Here is a 23,094-nt window from a genome sequence, read left to right on the forward strand (position 1 = left end):
CAGAAAAAAAGGAATGTAGGGTAGTCTTGCCCTACGTACTTTCTATTAGGAATGAAAAACATCCTAAACTATTCTCTGGTTTTGATTCAGAAATACAAATAACCTTCTGAAAGGACTTGCAATGAAGCATCACAGTATAACAGAAAGCTCTTCAAGAAACACAAGATTTTCAAAAGTAAAAACTTTTATGAAAAAAGAGGAAATACAAATAACATTACCGCTGATCTATCTTCCCCAAAAAAAGATGTCAAAATGACAGCCAGAAGAAAGAGTATCCAGACACTTCCCCCCTAGGATTGGCAGCAGGAAAATAACTGACATCATATACCATACGTAACACAGTTAATGTTAATTTCACGTTGCACATGCACACATTTCATCCAATTCATTTTTTCCACAAATTCCAGTCTATTTTGTGAATATAGGCACAATTTAAGTACAAATCAAGAGGATCAGAATTATCACAATACCAACCCACAACTTCAGATACATTCTGGTCACTACTCCTGAAAGACAGGGTGAGGGTAAGCTACAACGAAGACCTGCCTTTTCAAAAGTGACCAGTGATTTTCAGTGCCTCAGTTTGTCTCTGCGATCAGATAAACTCCAGTCTATAAAATGATTTGTCCCAATCTGGCAAGCTAATCCAGGCAGGAGTTACGCTTTATTAGGCCCAATCAGCAGACGGCACAAGAGACCAGGCTATAATGCAATGGTCTGTGAGGGAAAACAAATTCCATTCCCTAAAATGTCTTTCAATTATGATTAATTGAGATGTCAGATTATAGGATGAAAAAAACACTGATAGCATCAGTTGGGATGGCAGAAGAAATTCTGTACCTATTTAGATGATATTTGATGGCTCCTACAATGACATGCAGATCTTTATTCAAGATATAATGTCTGGTTTTCCAGGATAAACAGAATACAAAAAAAAGTGTCAGATATTTCCAAGTTCCCTCTTTTTAAAAAATGCAAAAAGCCTTGACAGTTGTTACAAAGACATGAGGTATTCATCAACTATCACAACCTATTTAGTACTGTCTGCCTCCAAACATGAAGTTGTTTCAGTCACGCCTACCTGAATGAACTTAAGAAAAACCAAACCACATCTGGGACATTATGGCACTTAAGCCTTGAAAGAAACTGTACCCATTTTGATCAGCATAGCAATTATAATTGACATTTTCAGAGGCATTTAATATATAAACAAACTACAAAATGCAAACATACATTTTAATTAACATTTTGCAAAGCCTTTTTTAAACATTACATTTTAAAATCCTTTCTGTCATATCCATCCTGACAAAAAAGGACATCATGGGAGACAACTGAAACCCAATGAGAGATGGTAAGGCATTTTCTACAATGCTTACCACCCAGAAATCTAGCTATTGACCCTCTTGATTTTCAAAATAGCACATGTAAAAAAGCACACAAAACTATGCTCAAGTGACTAGGCAGCACATAACAGGACACTTGTGTGAGCATTTAACCAATTTATATACAAATTATGTGAACAATTGTGCATATCTAATCTTGAAAATTATGTCATTAATATCCACATCACAAAACTTACTGCCCTGATTTTCTGATGTACTAAGCACCCACATCATCCTCTAAAATCACTGGGAATTGTAGATGCTTAGCACATCTGAAAATCAGACCACTTATTTAGGTGCCTAAAGGTAGAGTTAGAGGATTAATTTAAGACATCCACATTTGAAAATTGTGGCCAAAATCTATTTGATACTTCAGAAAGAGTTCAGTCCAACTGTAGTTGTCCAGTGAAGGAGAGTTAGAACATATAGAGTATTCAAGAGGCTGCCCTTTTGATTACATCCAACAATTGCTCCAGACTGCAGCACGGAAAGTAAACCATTACAGACTGGCAGATGGGTCCTTCACAAAGCAAAAAAGGTTATCACTTCCTTTTGTAGGACTGCAGGTCCTTCCTGGAAATGTATTACTATGCAATCTTCTACATGCTATTTGAGTAACTCTAAAATGGTCAGCTCTTTACAAGCTGAGACCTGGATGTCCAAAAGGCCATGCAAATCTATAGGCAGTTTGATTGCATTAAACTGAATGAATGCCAAAAATGTGTCAACATAATTGGCTTACTTTCTATATAATCTGATTAATGGATGTGCTAGGCAATGTTTCTTACTAAACTCTCAGAAAAGTAATCTTTCACTTGGGTCAAGAGGTTCAATAGTAACTACACTGTGAAAATGACTCCACAGAATTAAGTTTTGACATTTGAAAATATTAGTAGAGGCTGATGGTTTTCATTACTCATTTTAACACTACTGAGATAATGGTATGTGATAAAAAGTTCCTGCAGTAAGAAGAAATGCCATTTAATGAATCTTTTTCTTAACAGCGCAGAAAGAGGAAGCTTTTTGATGATTATCAGGTCTTCAGAGAATAACTAAAACTCAGCAAACTAGAACTTAATATATGACTTTTTTCCTGATAGTAAAATGATGCAATCATGGTATAATAAATTAACACAAAGAGAAAAGGAGTACTTGTGCCACCTTAGAGACTAACCAATTTATTTGAGCATAAGCTTTCGTGAGCTACAGCTCACTTCATCGGATGCAAAGCTCAAATAAATTAAATAAGCTTATGCTCAAATAAATTGGTTAGTCTCTAAGGTGGCACAAGTACTCCTTTTCTCTTTGCGAATACAGACTAACACGGCTGTTATTCTGAAACCTAAATTAACACAGTGAATCTAAATAGTAGTATACTATTCAAAGACAAACTAGGGCTTTGTCTACACTAGCACTTGTCGGCAAAACCTTTTTTGGTCAAAAAAACCTGCCAGACGTAAAAGTTTCACCTACCAAAGCGCTGAGGTGGACAGGAGGGCATCTCCTGCCCATATAGCTACCGCCGCTCGTTGCGGGTAGTTTAACTGGAAAGAGCTCTTATACCGGCACAGAACAGCTACAAAGGAGACCTTACAGTGGCACAACTGCAGCGGTACAGCTGTGCCGCTGTAAGGTCCGTAGCGTAGCCATAGCCTAAAAAATAAGTTCTAAATCTAATATCCAATTTCTAACTAAAATACTACAGATGGGGGGATTTAAATATTTTTCCTTCAAAATTATTAAAAAAAAATTATTTTAAGATTTATTTTATTAAAAATTAAGCTTAGTGAAAATATTTGAATATAAGAACATAAAAATGGCCATTCTGGGCCAGACCAATGATTCATCTAGCCAAGTATCCTGTCTTCCAACAGCAGCCAGTGCCAGATGCTTCAAAGGAAATAAACAGGGCAATCATCAAGTGATACATCCCTTGTTGTCCAGCATCCGACAGTCACGCCATGTCTACACTTACCTTTGGAGCAACCGATCCAGCGGGGGGTCTATTTATCCTGTCCAGTGAAGACACGATAAATTGACCGCTGAGCACTCTCCCGTCGACTCTGGTACTCCACCGGAGCAAGAAGCATAGGCGGAGTCGACGGGGGGAGCATCAGCATTCAACCTACCGCAGTGAAGACAACGCAGTAAGTAGATCTAAGTACGTCGACTTCAGCTATGGGAGTTGTGTAACTTAGATCAATTCCCCCACCCCCCCAAGTGTAGCTCAGGCCTCAGAGGCCTAGGCTAGGGTCACCCAAAGCATGGGACTGGATCCTTGACTATCTTGGCTAATAACCATTGATGAACCTATCCTCCAGGAACTTATCTAATTCTTTTTTGAATCCAGGTATAGTTTTGGCCTTCACAACATCCCCATACAATAAGTTCTACAGCTTGACTGTGCGTTGTTTAAAGAAGTGCTTCCTTTTGTTTGCTTTCAACCTTCTGCATATTAATTTCATTGGGTGAGCCCTGGTTCTTGTGTTAAGTGAAGGAGTAAATAACACTTCCTTAATCACTTTTTCCACACCATTCATAATTTTATAGACCTCTATCATATTCCCCCCCACCCCTCCGTCATCTCTTTTCTAAACTGAATAGTCCCAGTCTTTTTAACCTCTCCTCATATGGAAGCTGTTTCATACTCCTAATAATTTTTTTTCCTTTTTCTGAATCTTTTCCATTTCTAATATGCCTTTTTTGAGATGCGACAACCAGAACTGCACATCGTATTCCAGGTGTGGGCATACCATGTATTTTATACAGTGGCATTATGATATTTTCTGTTTTATCATCTATCCTTTTCCTAATGGTTCTTATCAGTCTACTAGCTTTTTTGACTGCTGCTGCACACTGAGCAAATGTTTTCAGAGAACTATATACAATGATTCCAAGATCTCTTTCTTGAGTAGTAACAGCTCATTTAGACCTCATCATTTAGACCTCATCATATAGTTGGGATGTTTTCCAATCTGCATTACTTTGCATTTAACATTTAATTTCATCGGCCACTTTGTTGCCCAGTCATCGAGTTTTGTGAGATCCTTTTGTAACTCTTTGCAGTCTCCCTGGGACTTACCTATCTTGAGAATTTAGTATTGTCTGCAAACTTTGTCACCTCACTGTTTACCCCTTTTTCCAGATCATTTATGAATATGTTGAAGAGCACTGGTCGCAGTACAGGTCCCTGGGGGACACCATTATTTACCTCTCTCCATTCTGAAAACTGACCATTTATTCTTACCTTTTGCTTCCTGTCTTTTTAACCATTTACTGATCCATGAAAGGACCTTTCCTCTTATCCCATGATTGCTTACTCTGCATAAGAGCCTTCGGTGATGGACCTTGTCAATGGCTTTCTGAAAATCCAAGTACTCACCCTTGTCCATGTTTGTGGATCCCCTGAAAGAATTCTAAAAAATTGGTGAGGTATGGTTTCCCTTTACAAAAGTGGAATGTACAGTCATCTGTCATAAGGACTAAGCGCACTATACGTTACAATCATCTAAATAAACTGAAGATATCACTGCAGTTCACTTTATTGAATTATTATGGCATTGACAATATTTCTTTGCAAGATTCATGGTACCTGTGCTATAGAGTACTGTAGCCTATTTGAAAAGATACTTGAATGTATTCAAATTAGCATGGGCAGAGGAGGCTGCCAAAGGTGCATCATTCCTTTCTATTTACTTCTGTTTATGTGGCAGCAATATCCCTGTGATAAATTGCACAGATATCCTACAAATATATCACCTTCTTATGACTACCTCATCAGCTCACTAATCCATCCCCACTGCACCCCTCCAGACTTACTGTACCATTCCAAATCCTTCAACAATTTCAAACATGCATCATATGTTTTACATGGCAAATACACATTTCCTTCGCCTACCCCCAAATGTGGAAATTTCCCTAAAATAATTATTGATACATTTTAAACCAATGAGTATTTTCAATTATGAGCCACAGCTTTGTGTGCACATGCACACAATCATGAGTCGAGGGGAGCACTAAAGATTGGGAATGAAGGGTATTTCACGGTGACAGAATAAATTAATGCAGCAGAATATAGGGATTATTGCCACAGAATGCTTTCCCATTGTACTGCAAGTAAACAAACTGTTTTACCTTCTCTGCAATGTCTCTATCCTCCTTTCTTGCTCCCTTTCTCCCTAACTGTCAACGTCAAGCAGATTCAGCAATTTCCTTGCAGGCTATCTCCTTACATATATTTAAAGAATTTCTTGTTGCTTGTTTTTTTTCTGTGTCTGACAATTTGCTCTTCAAATTCCATCTTGCCCCTCCTAATTTCCAGTTTACATTTTACCTGCTTTGTTTTATGCTCCTTTCTATTGACTTCTCTTGGGACGGATTTCCATCTTCCAAAGCATACTTTGTTTGGCTCAAATAACCCATTCAACCTTTCCATTTAGTCATTTTAAAAAAATTCTTGCCCTTTTCCTGTAAGCATATCTTTTGTGACTCTTATCATAGAGCTTAGTGAACTGGTCTTAATAATATGGCCTGCCAGAGAAAATCTGCAAATTAGCATCCTAGAAAAAAAACAGATACCTTTATGTAATCAGCTTGCCACTGCCATGGGTGGTTTCTATCATATTCTTTGGACATAACTGACTAAGATTGTATCTGCTTTTGAGTCATTTCTCCTTTAACCACAAGTGGGAATGTGCTGCCACTGATTAGCATCAATGACATTCCCAATAAGCTGTATATGCAAAGACAAGACAGATGGGAGAAACTGTTGCAGAAGCCATAAAACTTGACCATGTGTGTGTATGATGAAAATTAGCAATTGTATAACCTTCAGTGTATTAGTTGAAACTCGAGCATCCAATATTCAGTTCCAAGCTGCACAATCTTTCCTGTGACAGAAGAACCTTATCAAGCAGAGTGATTGTTTCCCTGAACGTATATCATCATAGAATCATAGACTTTAAGGTCAGAAGGGACCATTATGATCGTCTATAGTCTGACCTCCTGCACAACGCAGGCCACAGAATCTCACCCACCCACTCCTGTAACAAACCCCTAACCTATGTCTGAGCTACTGAAGTCCTCAAATTGTGGTTTAAAGACTTCAAAGTGCAGAGAATCCTCCAGCAAGTGACCCGTGACCCATGCTACAGAGGAAGACGAAAAACCCCCAGGGCCTCTGCCAATCTGCCCTGGAAGAAAATTCCTTCCAGATCCCAAATATGGCGATCAGCTAAATCCTGAGCATGTGGGCACGATTCACCAGCCAGACACCCAGGAAAGAATTCTCTGGAGGAACTCAGATCCCACCTCATTTAACTTCCCATCACAGGCCATTGGGCATATCTACCGCTAACAGTAGAAGATCAATTAATTGCCAAAATTAGGCTATCCCATCATATCATCCCTTCCATAAACTTATCAAGCTTAGTCTTGAAGCCAGATATGTCTTTTGTCCCCACTGCTTCCCTTGGAAGGCTGTTCCAGAACTTCACTCCTCTAATGGTTAGAAACCTTGGTCTAATTTCAAGTCTAAACTTCCTGATGGCCAGTTTATATCCATTTCTTCTTGTGTCCACACTGGTACTGAGCTGAAATAATTCTTCTCCCTCCCTGGTATTTATCCCTCTGATATATTTATAGAGAGCAATCATATCTCCTCTCAGCCTTCTTTTGGTTAGGATAAACAAGCCAAGCTCTTTGAGTCTCCTTTCATAAGACAGGTTTTCCATTCCTGGGATCATCCTAGTAGCCCTTCTCTGTACCTGTTCCAGTTTGAATTCATCCTTCTTAAACATGGGAGAACAGAATTGCACACAATATTCCAGATGAGGTCTCACCAGTGCCTTGTATAACGATACTAACTCCTCCTTATCTCGACTGGAAATACCTCGCCTGATGCATCCCAAGACCGCATTAGCTTTTTTCACGGCCATATCACACTGGCGGCTCACAGTCAACCTGTGATCGACCAAGATGCCGAGGTCCTTCTCGTCCTCTGTTACTTCCATGTGATGCATCCCCAGTTTATAACAGAAATTCTTGTTACTAATCCCTAAATGCATGACCTTGCACTTTTCACTATTAAATATCATCCTATTACTCCAGTTTAAAAGGTCATCCAGATCTTCCTGTAGGATATCCCAATCCTTCTCTGTATTGGCAATACCTTCCGGCTTTGTGTCATCCGCAAACTTTATTAGCACCTTCCCGCTTTTTGTGCCGAGGTCAGTAATAAAAAGATTAAATAAGATTGGTCCCAAAACCGATCCCTGAGGAACTCTACTAGTAACCTCCTTCCAGCCTGACAGTTCACCTTTCAGTATGACCCGTGGTAGTCTCCCCTTTAACCAGTTCCTTATTGACCTTTCAGTTTTCATATCGATCCCCATCTTTTCCGATTTAACTAATAATTCCCCATGTGACACGGTATCAAACGCCTTACTGAAATCTAGGTAAATTAGATTCATTGAATTACCTTTGTCTAAAAAATCTGTTACTTTCTCAAAGAAGGAGATCAGGTTGGTTTGACAAGATCTACCTTTTGTAAAACCATGTTGTATTTTGTCCCAATTACCACTGACCTCAATATCCTTAACTACTTTCTCCTTCAAAAATTTTTCCAAGACCTTGCATACTACAGATGTCAAACTAACAGGCCTGTAGTTACCCGGATTGCCTTTTTTCCCTTTCTTAAAAATAGGAACTATGTTAGCAATCTCCAGTCATACAGTACAACCCCTGAGTTTACAGATTCATTAAAAAATTTTGCTAACTGGCTTGCAATTTCATGTGCCCATTCCTTTAATATTCTTGGATGAAGATTATCTGGGCCCCCCGATTTAGTCCCATTAAGCTGTTCAAGTTTGGCTTCTACCTCAGATGTGGTAATATCTACCTCCATATCCTCATTCCCATTTGTCATCCTACCATTATCCCTAAGCTCCTCATTAGTCTCATTAAAGACTGAGGCAAAGTATTTGTTTAGATATTGGGCCATGCCTAGATTATCCTTGACCTCCACTCCATCCTCAGTGGTTAGCGGTCCCACTTCTTCTTTCTTTGCTTTCTTATTTATATGGTGATAGAACCTGTTACTATTCGTTTTAATTCCCTTTGCAAGGTCCAACTCTACTTGACTTTTAGCCTGTCTCACTTTATCCCTACATGTTCTGACCTCAATAAGGTAGCTTTCCTTGCTAATCCCTCCCATCTTCCACTCCCTGTATGCTTTCTGTTTTTTCTTTATCACCTCTCTGAGATGCTTGCTCATCCAGCTTGGTCTACAACTCCTGCCTATGAATTTTTTCCCCTTTCTTGTGATGCAGGCTTCCGATAGTTTCTGCACTTCAGTATCACTTTGACTTGAAGTAATTCCAGGCCTCCTCCGCCTTTAGATCCACAAGTTCTTCAGTCCAATCCACTTCCCTAACTAATTTCCTTAATTTTTTAAAGTTAGCCCTTTTGAAATCAAAAACCCTTGTCACAGATCTATTTTTGTTTATCCTTCCATTTAGTTTGAACTGAATTAGCTCATGATCGCTCGAACCAAGGTTTTCCCCTACAACCATTTCTTCTAAAAGTCCTCACAACTCACCAAAATGAAATCTAAAATGGCATCCCCTCTCATTGGTTCAGCAACTACTTGGTGAAGGAATCCATCAGCTATCGCATCTAGGAAAATCTGAGCCCTATTATTATTACTAGCACTTGTCCTCCAGTCTATATCTGGGAAGTTAAAGTCTCCCATGATCACACAATTCCCATTCGTATTTACTTCATTAAAAACGTTAAAGAGGTCTCTATCCATATCCAGATCGGATCCGAGCAGTCTACAGTACACCCCAAACACTATCCCAGGGGAGGCTCTAGTAGCTTTCTTCCCCAATGTGTTTTTTTCCCAGACAGACTCTGTCTTATCCATTCTATCACTTCTTATTTCTTTACAGTCTACCTCATCATTCATATACAATGCTACTCCACTACCTTTGCCTTTATTTCTGTCTTTCCTAAACAGCACATACCCTTCAATACCTGTAGTCCAGTCATGACTACTATTCCACCATGTTTCTGTTTTCCCTATAATATCTGGTTTCACTTCCTGCACAGTAACTCTAGTTTCTCCATTTTGTTACCTAGGCTCCTCGCATTAGTGTACAAACATCTTAATTTTTGCTGTTAGGCCTCGCTCACATTCTTTACCCAATTAAGCACAGACATTCTACTGCCAGTATCACCTATTAGACTGGTATGTACACTACCCTTCCTCCTTGTGTCCATTCTCCTACCCACAGCTGTATCCTCTCTGACTTTGTTTTCTTCCCTCTCAATGTTAAAATCCGGCGTGGAGATTACCTGGACATCTCCCAACCATCTCTCCCAAATTCCTAGTTTAAAGCTCTCTTAATCAGTTGTGCCAGCCTCCATCCTAGAAGTCTATTTCCATCCTTACTCAGGTGAAGTCCATCCCGAGACAACAGTCCTCTGCCCATGAATGCTTCCCAATGGCCATACATCCCAAAGCCCTCCTTATAGCACCGGTGCCTGAGCCATCTGTTGAGCATCATAATCTTGTCATATCTTTGTTGCCCTTCTCTAGGAACAGCAGAATCCCACTGAAGATCACCAGAGCCTCGATTTCCTTAAACGTCTTCCCCAGCCTGGCATAGTCTCCCTTGATACGTTCCAGCGAGAATCTAGCCATATCATTTGTTCCCACAAGAAGAACAATCAGTGGATTCTTTTCTGCTCCCGTTAGGATCCTCTTCAGCCTCAGGTCCACATCCCGTATCTTAGCACCCGGCAGACAGCACACCCTTCTGTTCTCTGGATCAGCTCTTGTTTCAGGCCTGTCTAGTCTTCTCAGTAAGGAGTCCCCAGTCACGTAGACCTGCCTTTTCCTGGTCATCGTGCAATTCTCCAGTCTATCTATCCCCTGTTCCCTCTGGCTGCAAGTCCTCTCGATTCCTATTGTCCCTTGCAATCCTCTGCAACTCATCCTGTATCCTCCTGGGGCTCATAGTTGGTGTTATCTCCATTGACTCTTGCCCTCTTCATTTTGGACTAGCTGCTCTTCTCTTCTTCCTTGCCCTCTCACCTTCAGTGATCACCTGCTGTGCCCCTTCTTCATTTTCCAACTCCGCAAACCTGTTCCTGAGCTCTGTTTCTCCTTCACTAGCCCATCTTTTTCTCTGCCTGGTTCTCTTAGTCACATGCTTCCACTGTACACTTTCCTCACCCAGCAGTCTCCCCTCAGAGTTCTTTGGGATCCTGCTTCCATCTGCAAGTCTGAGCTTTTCCCTTCAGCCTCTTCATGTCTTTGCTCCATCATCCGCTGGAACCACCTTCTAAACTCAACCAGAGTTTCCACCTGCATCTCCAATCCCGGGATCTTTTCTTCCATCAGCTCTATCAGGCGGCACTTCATGCAGACGAAACTCTTTTTAGGTACCCTCTCTAGGATCATGATCACAGACTGGTCATTGTTCTGTTCGTTACTCAACTCTGAAAAAATAAAGGTCTCCGTGACCGCAACCTAGAAGCCAGAATTGTTGACATGACAGAGAAACAGCTAGTCTAAATACCCTCCCAAATTTCACTCAGTTTGCTGCTATAACATTCAGAAGACTATTTGTGAAAGATTCTAATGATTAGAAACATTAATTTCTCACCACTTCTTTATTCTCCCACCATAAGATACAAAGTAGTTCCATAAAACGATTTCTGAGATGCATCTGAGAAATATATTGAACAGCCCCATCATAATTCTGAAACATGGCTGGCTCACCCACTTTCTGTGGTGGTCACAAAACAATCCTGTAGAAGCAGAAGTTCTCCTTCCCCAGAATGAGGAAAGGTCAAGAACTGAGAAGCAGAAAGCAGAAAACAAGCTATAAGAAAAGAATGGTTCTCTGCACAGTCAACTAAGAATGACAATTTTTTAGTTTTGTTTATCAGAGGTGGGGGTGGAGCCGCTGCTACAAACAAAATCGAGCTCATTAATATAGCAAAGAAAAAACCTGAAACGACGGGAAATGTTTCTTATCGTTCATCCTTGTTAAGCCCCTCTTTCTTTCACCAGCTTATTCAGTAACACACCCGCTCAGTATCGTCAATTCTGGTACATGGTAATTGGAATAGAAAGATAGCCACAACTTAAGTGGAAAAGATCCTGTCATTGCTTTATCATAGAGTCATAGAATATCAGGGTTGGAAGGGACCTCAGGAGGTCAAGTCCAACCACCTGCTCAAAGCAGGACCGATCCCCAATTAAATCATCCCAGCCAGGGATTTGTCAAGCCTGACCTTAAAAACTTCTAAGGAAGGAGATTCCACCACCTCCCTAGGTAATGCATTCCAGTGTTTTACCACCCTCCTAGGGAAAAAGTTTTTCCTAATATCCAACCTAAATCTCCCCCACTGCAACTTGAGACCATTATTCCTTGTCCTGTCATCCGCTACCACTGAGAATAGTCTAGATCCATCCTCTTTGGAACCCCCTTTCAGGTAGCTGAAAGCAGCTATCAAATCCCCCCTCATTCTTCTCTTCCGTAGACTAAACAATCCCAGTTCCCTCAGCTTCTCCTCATAAGTCACATGTTCCAGACCCCTAATAATTTTTGTTGCCCTTCGCTGGACTCTCTCCAATTTATCCACATCCTTCTTGTAGTGTGGGGCCCAAAACTGGACACAGTACTCCAGATGAGGCCTCACCAATGTCGAATAGAGGGGAACGATCACATCCCTCGATCTGCTGGCAATGCCCCTACTTATACATCCCAAAATGCCATTGGCCTTCTTGGCTACAAGGGTACACTGTTGACTCATATCCAGCTTCTCGTCCACTGTAACCCCTACGTCCTTTTCTGCAGAACTGCTGCCTAGCCATTCGGTCCCTAGTCTGTAGCGGTGCATTGGATTCTTCCGTCCTAAGTACAGGACTCTGCACTTGTCCTTGTTGAACCTCATCAGATTTCTTTTGGCCCAATCCTCCAATTTGTCTAGGTCCCTCTGTATCCTATCCCTACCCTCCAGCATATCTACCACTCCTCCCAGTTTAGTGTCGTCTGCACACTTGCTGAGGGTGCAATCCACACCATCCTCCAGATCATTTATGAAGATACTGAACCCGGCCCCAGGACCGACCCTTGGGGCACTCCGCTTGATACTGGCTGCCAACTAGACATGGAGCCATTGATCACTACCCGTTGAGCCTAACAATCTAGCCAACTCTCTATCCACCTTATAGTCCATTCATCCAGCCCATACTTCTTTAACTTGCTGACAAGAATACCGTGGGAGACAGTGTCAAAAGCTTTGCTAAAGTCAAGGAACAACACGTCCACTGCTTTCCCTTCATCCACAGAATCAGTTATCTTTAGTTAGCTTTAGTTGGCCAACACAAGATTATTATCCAATGCACATTAACTGCCATGTTACAGATATTGCAATTACGTGCAATATCTTTAGGGACCATAATGGTTTATGTATGATTGTGTCCTACTCCATAGAGGAGGCTTACCACCGCTCCTACAAGACCTAAAAACAGTGAGGGGTGATTAAAACAAGTCACAGACTAAACAACTCTATAGAGGTACCACACCCTGGGGTGGTCTGCATATACTAGTTCAGAGTTTAACAGACAAGGAAGGGCTTTCGGTATAAAATAGTTATCTTGAACTGACAGTGCCCACTTTCTGATTCACCAAACAGACAAGATCTTCTGTCCAAAGGGACCCCAACCCTTACTGAAGTATTGAAAAGACTTTGGACTACTAGGGCCCCATAAGACTGATGGGTGACTCCTAGTATGTTTAGTGTATGTTTAAATCTATTTATTGTTTGTTTACTTAACATGTATTCTCTGTAATGCTTGTACCTTACGAATAAATGTGCTTACTTAGAAAGAGCTATGTGGCAACTTGTAATTGCTGGCAATACACTTTTCATAGCCCCCAGAGCAAAAGCAAAGCACAGGTGCTGGCCTTTAAACAGACTGGCATGCTGATGATATCACAGTGTAAGGGGGCCGTGCAGCCTTAAAACACTGCTCAGAGACAGGTGATGGCTAGAGGTCTGAAACCTGACTGGTAACTGCTGGACGGAACCACAGGGGGGAGGGATGGTGGGAAATTCAGGTATAGTTATTACCCAAAGCACACTAACCACCGGTATTCTGGAAACAGAGTTCTTCTTGGCAACACAAAAAGCTAACCTTATTGCAGTGCGCTGCATTGGCAGTCAGGAAATTAACTTCTCTGTTGGGTACAGGAGGAATCTTTTTATTTTAATTGTTCCACCTACTATGGGCAAATTTTTTCTCTTCCAGGGTACAGCACTGGGAAGCTGCTACTGCTAGCAGAGAGTTTCAATACAACTCCCTCTCTGTCTCTCCCCAAAAATGTGCCAGCTGCTTAGTAAGAATTAGGGGTCTCTTGCCAATTAGAAAAGGAGTACTTGTGGCACCTTAGAGACTAACACATTTATCTGAGCATAAGCTTTCATGAGCTACAGCTCACTTCATCATGGATGAATGAAGTGAGCTGTAGTTCACGAAAGTGTATGCTCAAATAAATTGGTTAGTCTCTAAAGTGCCACAAGTACTCCTTTTCTTTTTGCAAATACAGACTAACACGGCTGTTACTCTGAAATCTTGCCAATTAGATTTTCAACAATCATCAGCCAGCTACGAGTCACACCTAACGAATCATTCCATGAGCATCCACGTGAGTGTTTAGTAAAGGTAAGATCTATGAATAATAGAGGACAACACATTTTATTTACACTGGACACACCACAATTGTGACTGTTCAGGTTTTCCATTTATTCTTATCAAAGCTATACTTCTGCTGAACTCAAAAGCTAACAAGTCGTCTACCACAAGCCACTTTTCTGCATCACTGACAGGACATGCTATATATTGAAATAAAATGTCTTTCAGAAGAGTAGAGACACAAGGTGGGCAAGAGAATATCTTTTATTGGACCAACTTCTGTTGGTGAGAGAGACAAGTTTTGAGCTTACACAGAGCTCTTCTTCAGGTCTGGGAAACATCAGTGACAGAGCTAAATATAAGGCAGAACAAAGTGTTTAGCATAAGCAGTTAATACATATTTCAAGGAACCATTCAAGGTGAAGTGGTCTGTTAACACTTCTCCAGTCATAGGGTGGAAGGAAAAAAAGGCTGGGGGTTGGGATTTAAGTGGGTTATAGATTGGTGTAATAAACCATAAATCCAGCCCATGGTTTTAAGTATCTTGCAAAGTTAAGGCATTTAATCTCTCAGGCTTGTCTTTTGACTTTACCCTGGGACCAACACATCTACAACAATACTATATACTTTCAGAAGACTAGTTCAATGTTAACTATAGTACACTCAGGCCAGGTCTACACTACAGACCCATATAGGTATAACTACATCACTCAGGGGTGTGGATTTTTTATACTAACCTAACCCCCAGCGTAGACACTGCTGTGTCGACAGGAGAGCTTCTCCCATTTACATAGCTACAGCCTGTCGGGGAGGAGGATTAACTACACCGATGGAAGAAGTTCTCCCATCGGCTTAGGAGCATCTTCTCTAAAGCGCTACAGCAATGCAGCTTCACCAGTGCCACTGTAGCTCTGCATGTAAACACAGGCCCTCAGTTCACTCTTTTTAATAATAAATACATTTAAGCAAAGACAACCCTTACCTGCTAATAGCAATGGTGCAGAGTGAGGGCAGCTGGCTTCGGCTCAGTACAAGCCAAGCAGCAAATTTGGGAGGGCACGAGACCCCGCATATCCCGCCATGCAATACCTCTGCATGCAAGTATTACAAAAATTTATAGTTCTAAATGTTTTGCAGCACACATTTTATTTAATTAAAGGAACACGTTGATGGTCATTTTTTAAAAAACGGGGTGGAGGAAGATGGTTAGTCATTCATACCACTTTAAAAAAAAATTAATTATTTAAGAAAACACTGTAAAATCTTTCTTAGAAAAATAATATGGAAACTCCTGGATTACGCAGTAACGGGAGGGTTGTCTCCCCCAGTGAGTGCACTATTGAACATTTACAAATCCCCAAAACAGCTATTAGAAAATTACCACATTACCAATCACAAATCTATTCCAGCTGGATGAGTGCAGATCATCATTAAACTCAAACTCACATTTCTCCTCTGCTCTGCACTAGGGAGGATTTACTTTTTGATTGAAAATAGGTATCCTTTAAAACCACAGACTTTTCACTGATAAACATTACTGGGTTTCTTTGGAAAAAAAGATTGCAACTTACTTAATTGAGTTTCTGAAGTGGTCTTCAGCTGGGCTTTTTACCGTGCAACTGTTAAGAAGCCACAAGTCTGCTTCTGCGGCATTGTCTGGAGGACAGAAGAGACAGAAGGGTGCATTAAAGAATTGCAGCTCAAACTTGGAAGTGGACTGTTCTCATAAGGTTTCAATAATCAAGCCATAAATATAGTTTTGGAAATTTCATGAATATTGCTTACTCTTGCAGTCATGAACTACTGTACTATATTATATAAAAAATAAGAAGTCCCTGCCCCAAGGAGCTTACAAATCCAAGTTAAAGACAAAACACACAATGTAGGTATAAACAGAAAGACAGTGGGAGCGCAAGGAAATAATGAGACAACATTGGCTACTATGATAGGCAGTGGTTTCAATACACCGTCTAACCACTGTCAATTTTTTGGTAGGACTCACAGCAGAAGAGAGTTTAAAAGGAGGGAGTTGAAGGCAGACAATGAGGTGGTTTTACAGAAGTTTTTTTAGAAGCACTTCCCATGCATGAGGGCAGCACAAGAGAAATCAGGAAGGTGCTTGTTTGAAAATGTAAACAAGTGGCTCATGGAGACTAGCATCACTGGCATGGAGGCAAGAGTTGTCATCTCAATTTTATTGTGTAACATTGCTATAAAGTAAACAACCTAGGCTTAAGCAAGCATAAATATTTACAGTAGAGAGAAAATTCAGAGTGAGTTATTTAGGAAAAACTCCACTGATTATTAGAATTGGCTACATTTTAATTATTTTATCATTAACTTCCAGCAAATTTTAGACTAAAGGTTTAAGAGCACACCCTTAGTTATGCCTATAGTTTTCAGCCCAGAGCTAAATTTCTTGGTACATTTCTTTACAGCCTTGTGATAGCTAAATACATCGTGTTGGATCATGAAGTTATCCTCCGAGGCACTCTAACATGTGGCATGAACACAGTATTTTTCCTCTGCAATTAAAATAAAGATTTTAAACAAACTTTAATTAAGGAGAATTAGCTTGTCATCTAATACAAAATTTAGCCTTCCAAAACAAATGCAGGAAATAAAAAATACTGTGCATTTCTGGGAAACTGGTTTCCAGGTTCTACCCAGTGAATGTTTTCTCTCCGCCTGGTTTTCAACTGATTGGCAAATACCACAGAATCTAAATGATATGAGGTCACTAGGAGAGTAACACTTCATTTTCTAAAAGAAACTCCTTGAGCAAGCCCAAGGGAGCATCAGAAAAGCCATTTCACATTCCCAATGCTCTGGCACTAATCAGGACTGTTTAGTGTTGTATCAGTGAGGCACAGAAAGCTTGTGTCACACTTTGGTACTAGCTTTCAGCAAATCTTGAGCCAAACTGAAGTACTGTAAAAGGATTTAAAGCAATACAAGTAATGAATGGAGCAAAATTGTTTTAAGTCAAAGTGTAGTTTTTAGATTACCTAATTTAAGTGACAGCTCACAAAAGCAAAAAAAAAAAAAAAAAAAAGCAAAAAATTAAAGCCTGCAATGATTTTAAAATGTGTCTATATATGTATATCTGTATTTACCTGTCCGTATATAAAAAGTTTCCTTCCCCTAGCTACACTTAATACAATCTCAAACTCTAAAAATATGTAGGCATCTGCAATCTTGCCTTTGCCTCTACAGAGAATTATTCCACTTTTCAGTTAACTGTCACTCATCCAACCTCAGGAAGTAGCCAAAACGCAAATAATATGTAAAATAGGAACTGTTTTTTATTTGTGTAAAATGAGTGAAAACATTCAGGAGAGGTTTTTGTTTTAATCAGTGTTATTAATAGAGGCTCCATAGTTAAGTTGTTCTGGGATGTTAAAATCCTTTTCAGGTTCAAATACAATGTATTCCAAGAAATCAAACAAATGGCCACAGGATAACCCATTCAAGCTCATCTCTAAAGGGACTGCAACAAGGGTTGGGGGTTTTGTTTGTTTGAAATCTGTGAAGGCTTAATCAAATGCCCCAGCAGCAAGCATTTACCCTGTCAATTAACAGACTGGAAACAGCACTAGGCTGAAATGCAGTCTATTACTGAAGTAAAAACATATTGGGACACCCTAACGGACCTTTCTTCAAACTCAGAATGCTTCTGGTTTACATAATATTTACATTTAGACTTGTTCTGTGAGCAACAGTTCAGTGCTCATGAGCATGCTATCCTTGCCTTAAATGTAAATATCAGTACATTTGCAATTGTATTAAGGCCAGTAACTTGAACAAACAAACAAAAACAAAAAAGGAGGAGGAAAAGGACTGACTTTTGAAAGCAAGGAAAAGATGAACAAAAACTCCTGGCTCTCATCAACTGAAGAGAGCATCTGAAAAACACATAATAGCTTTTGAATACTATTCCACAGCAATTTATATTTTTCTATTTAGAAGTCGCCACAAACTTCAAGTACATTTTCAGGTCATCAGCTACAATGGCCAATAAACAGTATTTTGTTATTTAAAAATGCTTTGCCCAAATGTGTTAAAAAATTAATTCAACGTTTTTATGCAATAAAACATTGCCACAACTCTGTTTCAAAGTACTTTAAATGTGCTTACGTCTAATAGTACAAACTATGAATATAACTTATCTCCAAATGCATAACACTTTTCTCTGAACATGAGAACTATTGGGTATTATATAACAAGAGGTTGACAGAATAAATATCATGCACTTGGGGTACAAATGCACTTGGGAGACAACTGACACACACTGTCAGAAGAGAACTATTATGTAACCATATTTCATGGCAAAAAAACCCCTGAGAATTCTTTATTCAGAGGAAGGAAAGTCCAGTGGTTAGAGCATTTGCCTGGGACTTGGGAGATCAGGGTTCAAATCCCTTCTCAATCACAGAATTCCTGTATGACTGAGCAAGTGATTTAGTCTCTCTGTGCCTCAGATCCCCATCTATAAAATGGGGGATAATAATCCCTGCCCCACAGGGGTGTTGTGAGGATAAATACATTAAAAATCATGAGGCACACATAAGTCCCTAAGACAGACATTTGGACTCTGGGACTGTTATAACTTCCTAGTTGGGGTTTACAACTAACTATACAGTGAAATATTACAGTTTGTATTTTGGAAATGTGTTGGTTTGATTTGTATATTTTAAAAAATATTCAGCTTAGTTCTTATGTAGGTTTCATATTCTACCAGTACATAATCAGTGGGTAGCTCTGTGAAGAGGCGGCCAACTAATTTAGGGAAGTAAAGTTTTTGGCCTCTCCTCTCCCTACAATGCTATTTTATCTATCTTTTCTTACCCTCACTTATTTCTCGTTAATGCTCATTTTATGCAATGTGGCTACGTTATATGTACATACTAAACAAAGAGTGGAAGCCATTTCTCATCAAAACAACAACCTAGTTTAGAAATACTTTTGCCCTTGTATTTTCCCCTCATCCCTCCATCGTATTGCGCATACATATTGAAGAAATTCATTGTGTGCACACCTGTGTCAAGTTACTGAATAGCTCTTGAAATTTACCTGAAAAAATAAACTTTCAGAAATGATATTTATAAATAATATCTTCCTAGCTGGCAACTAGCCTGTAGGCTCACAGGGGAAAGGCCATCAATACAACTAGGATGACACTGGATCCCAGGACAGAGGGTGTTCCTGTAACAGTGGAAGCATACATTAGGCCTTCAAGGAATGTAGCCACTGTAGGGTGTGAAAATATAGTATGACCCTATATAGGTGGATGGTGTGCTGACAGAGCTGCTTCGGTGAACTCTAATAGAGCTTATAGAAAGCACTGTGCCTTTTAATGACAAGATACTCCAAAATATGAGAGAAACTAAGAGAGAAAGGTTCCAGACTCTATGGGAGAGAGGTTACATTGTTTCGCCTAAACAGAAAATCTTTTCCACTTGGCTGCACCAGCTGTTCTGGTAGAATCCTTTCTACTTTGTATCAGAATGTTCCACATATCTATTGAACAAGTTCTGTGTTAACTAGCCAGAATCCAGGCTCTGAGATAGCAACAGTCTGCATGGAGACTTTACCTTTTGTGCTAGGAAACTATGTTGGGACTCAGAGGTAATGTTATTGGAGGTTGAATCAAGAGTTTCATGGAGCTTCGGGTACCAGTAATGCCTAGGCCCAGCTGGTGCTATACAAATAATTTCTGCAGACTCTTATCTGATCCCCCTCAATGGTATCTGAGGGTTCACAGTGTAAGCATACAGCCACGCAGGAGATTAAGGGATAAAGAATGTGTCTAAGAACCAGGGCTCCAACACTCTGTGGAGCAAAGGGAGAGACACTTTCTTTTCTTCTCAATGGCAAGTCTATGTATGGGTGATCCTACTTGTGAAATACATTTGGAATGATAAGCATAGTTACATGAGTTATCTGCTACAGTGTTTTGCAGACCCAGACATGTAGAACTGAGTATAATTTGGTGATGGATGGACCAATTCCACAGTTGGACAGCTTCCTGGCAGAAAGGGAAGACCAGGATCTTCCTTGCCTGTTCACAAAAAACATCACACTAGTGTTGTCTGTACTATCTAAATTGTTATGCCCTCAATCACAGGGCAAAAAAAAAAAAAAAAAAAAGTAACACAAGCCAAACGAATCACCTGCATTCTAGGACACTGCTATGAAGGTGGACAAGCCCTGATTGTGTTGTTGGTCCAGATATGTTCCCCATCTGAGGCTGGACACATCTGTTCTAATGTTTTCATGGGTAGAGGCAGAGAAAATGGAGAAGCCTTGCACACCTGATTGGGATTCTTCCACAAATGTAATGGCAATAGGAATTCTAGAGGAATTTGGGCTGTCATGTCTATGTGGTGCTTGCTTGGGCAGTAGATGGGCTTCAACCACTTTGCATACAACAAAGGGGAAGTTTGTCATGTTGAGTTATGAATGTGTAAGAGGTCATGTGGCCTACCGGTCTCGGATTGTGTGATTTTTCTTACACTACCTCCACTGGCATTTCACTACCTCATCTGCCATCCTCAGATGAAAGTCCTGAAAGGCCTTATAACAGCTGGAATGAGATGGTGTAGATGGGATCACTACTACGTCAGGTGATGATGAAGAAATGGCAGCTAAGTGTAGTTCAGTAGGCTGGTGCTGCTCTTCAGCAAAAGCCTGCATTTATAGACGTTCAGCGTGAGATAACTGGGAAGGCTGATACTGGCGAATTCTTAGGAATCTTACTGTGGAGGGTGATCTGACACTTGACAGGACAGAGGAGGAGAGTTTTCTGGCATGTTGTGCACCCCAGAATACCCAGTATCCCCAATAGTGTGAACCATAGTTAAGTGAGATATGGCCCCAGTGAGGGATACTAGATAGGAGGTCCTTCCTTATATTCCCAGTGCTTATTGTGCTAGATTTGAAACCCTAGAATCCCTATCTGGGGCAAAGTGGATGTGTGAATGGGGTTTCAGGATACACATTGGTGATCCCTCCCCATTATTATTTAAAGCAAAAGATTAGAAGAAATATTCCTCTTACATAGGAGGAGCAGACTTTGCTCCAGTCTCAGGGCAGGATATAGGGAGATCCCTTGCCTTTAGTGCAGACATACCCGGTACCATGAAGATACCGGTGGTCAGTGCCAAGAGTATCTTCACAACAGAAGATAACAGCAGCGACTCTGGGAAGGAGGATACTGATAGATTTTCCAGTAGCATGGATCACATTGATTAAAATAAGAGGAGGAGTACTTGTGGCACCTTAGAGACTAACCAATTTATTTGAGCATGAGCTTTCGTGAGCTACAGCTCACTTCATCGGATGCATCCGATGAAGTGAGCTGTAGCTCACGAAAGCTCATGCTCAAATAAATTGGTTAGTCTCTAAGGTGCCACAAGTACTCCTTTTCTTTTTGCGAATACAGACTAACATGGCTGTTACTCTGAAACCATTGATTAAAATGTCATTACCCAGATCAACAAGTTAGAAATCATTGGCACTGAAGTAGATTTTGAAGACTATGTTGGTATAGAAAAGTCGGTATCAGTACAGAAAACCCTGGTGCTGGTACCAAGAGCCCTGGATGTAATCCTATAGTCTTCACACTGGAGGCAGCGTGAGGCTGACCTTTAGCCAGTACCGTAGAGTGAAGTGAGGGTCTTTCTGTCACCAGAGACCTAACTCAGGACTCGTGCTATCCTTGGTTGAGGTAGAAAGAGTTGATCTTTACCTCTTTTTGTTGGTAAATCCCTCAGACAGTGATCTGCATTTATACTCTTTCAAAGAGCAGTGCTGTGTCCTACCCGGCAGCCGCCAATGAGAACTTGGGAGCAGGAACAGCTGAGGAATACTTTGTGGAAGCAGGAGCCCAGGAACTCACCACTGAGTTTACTGAGGCATTTCTGGAGGAGGACTGCTCAGATCTGGGGGGGGTCTTATTTATACAGATATCAGAAGCAGGTCTCAGATTTCCTCCAGAAAAAGTTTCAGATGAGCTTCTCACTTTTTAAGTTTGTTTAGAAAACAAACAGCAAATTGAACATTCCTCAGCAATGCAGAACAGACATCTTATATGAGTATCACTCAGGGACAGAGCCATCTCATATAAGAGGTGATACTTAAACCCTGGAGATTTTTGTTTAGACACAAGGGCTGAAAAAAACAAACAGATACAATTACCCAAACTGAAACTTAATGTAAAAACCTATACTACATTAACTAACTACAACTAAAACTACACTAAAGGGATAACCATGTCCAAAAAATGAGTTTTAGGATCACAAGTGGGCAAGAGATAGAGACACTTCTCACAGTTCCATCTCACAGCCATGGATGGTTGGCCCTGCTCTGCCCTTAATGCACTGTGGAGGATGGGTGAGGATCCTCAAGGCACAGCCCCAGTTGCTGACCCCAAAATTCCAATCTTGAGTACAAGGTGCACATGTGCATCAAGAGTGAAATACATATGGATAATCACTCAAAGAACTGGAACTTTCTTTGGCTTTTCATTCCATGCTTTCTTGCAGATTCATTACAAGACACTCAGGTCTGATGTTGATCTATCATGGATTTTTTTGGAGGGTTGAGCAGAGTAACTTGACTAGTCATGTCTCCAACACAGTGCTGCTTTAAAAGTTACATTCTCTAAGCTGGGGGGAAGAGGAAGTCAAACCTTTCCACATTTTAATTCTTTTCTTTTTTAAATAAATTCAGCCCATCAATATTTCACTGCTGACCAGATATAGGTAATCAGCTACCTAAAACCAGCCTTTTTTATGTTCTAATAGTAACAAATAACCCACCAACAATGTCAAATGAGCTTTATTTTTAAGCTCAAAAGCATAACTCAAAACCACTGATTTTTATTTTATTTATTTATTTTTGCATTGTGACATCTTTTCCATGAAAGAAAAGCTACACTGGAAGTAAACCACATCTATCACACACTTTGCAAAACAACAGAGTACAAAGAATACTAAA

General features: G+C 40.3%; 1 protein-coding gene across 2 annotated transcripts in view; it reads right to left on the bottom strand.

The window, feature by feature from the left end:
- Window positions 1–23,094, bottom strand: part of CDKAL1 (CDKAL1 threonylcarbamoyladenosine tRNA methylthiotransferase) — a 664,051-nt gene that overhangs the window by 517,084 nt on the left and 123,873 nt on the right. For both annotated transcript variants that reach the window (XM_073331895.1, XM_073331896.1), the window contains exon 5: window positions 15,666–15,750. In XM_073331895.1, coding sequence (XP_073187996.1) covers window positions 15,666–15,750 — 85 coding nt within the window. The remainder of the gene's footprint in view (window positions 1–15,665; window positions 15,751–23,094) is intronic.

The sequence above is a fragment of the Lepidochelys kempii genome, chromosome 2 (genome assembly GCF_965140265.1).
Source record: "Lepidochelys kempii isolate rLepKem1 chromosome 2, rLepKem1.hap2, whole genome shotgun sequence".
NCBI classification, from domain to species: domain Eukaryota; kingdom Metazoa; phylum Chordata; order Testudines; family Cheloniidae; genus Lepidochelys; species Lepidochelys kempii.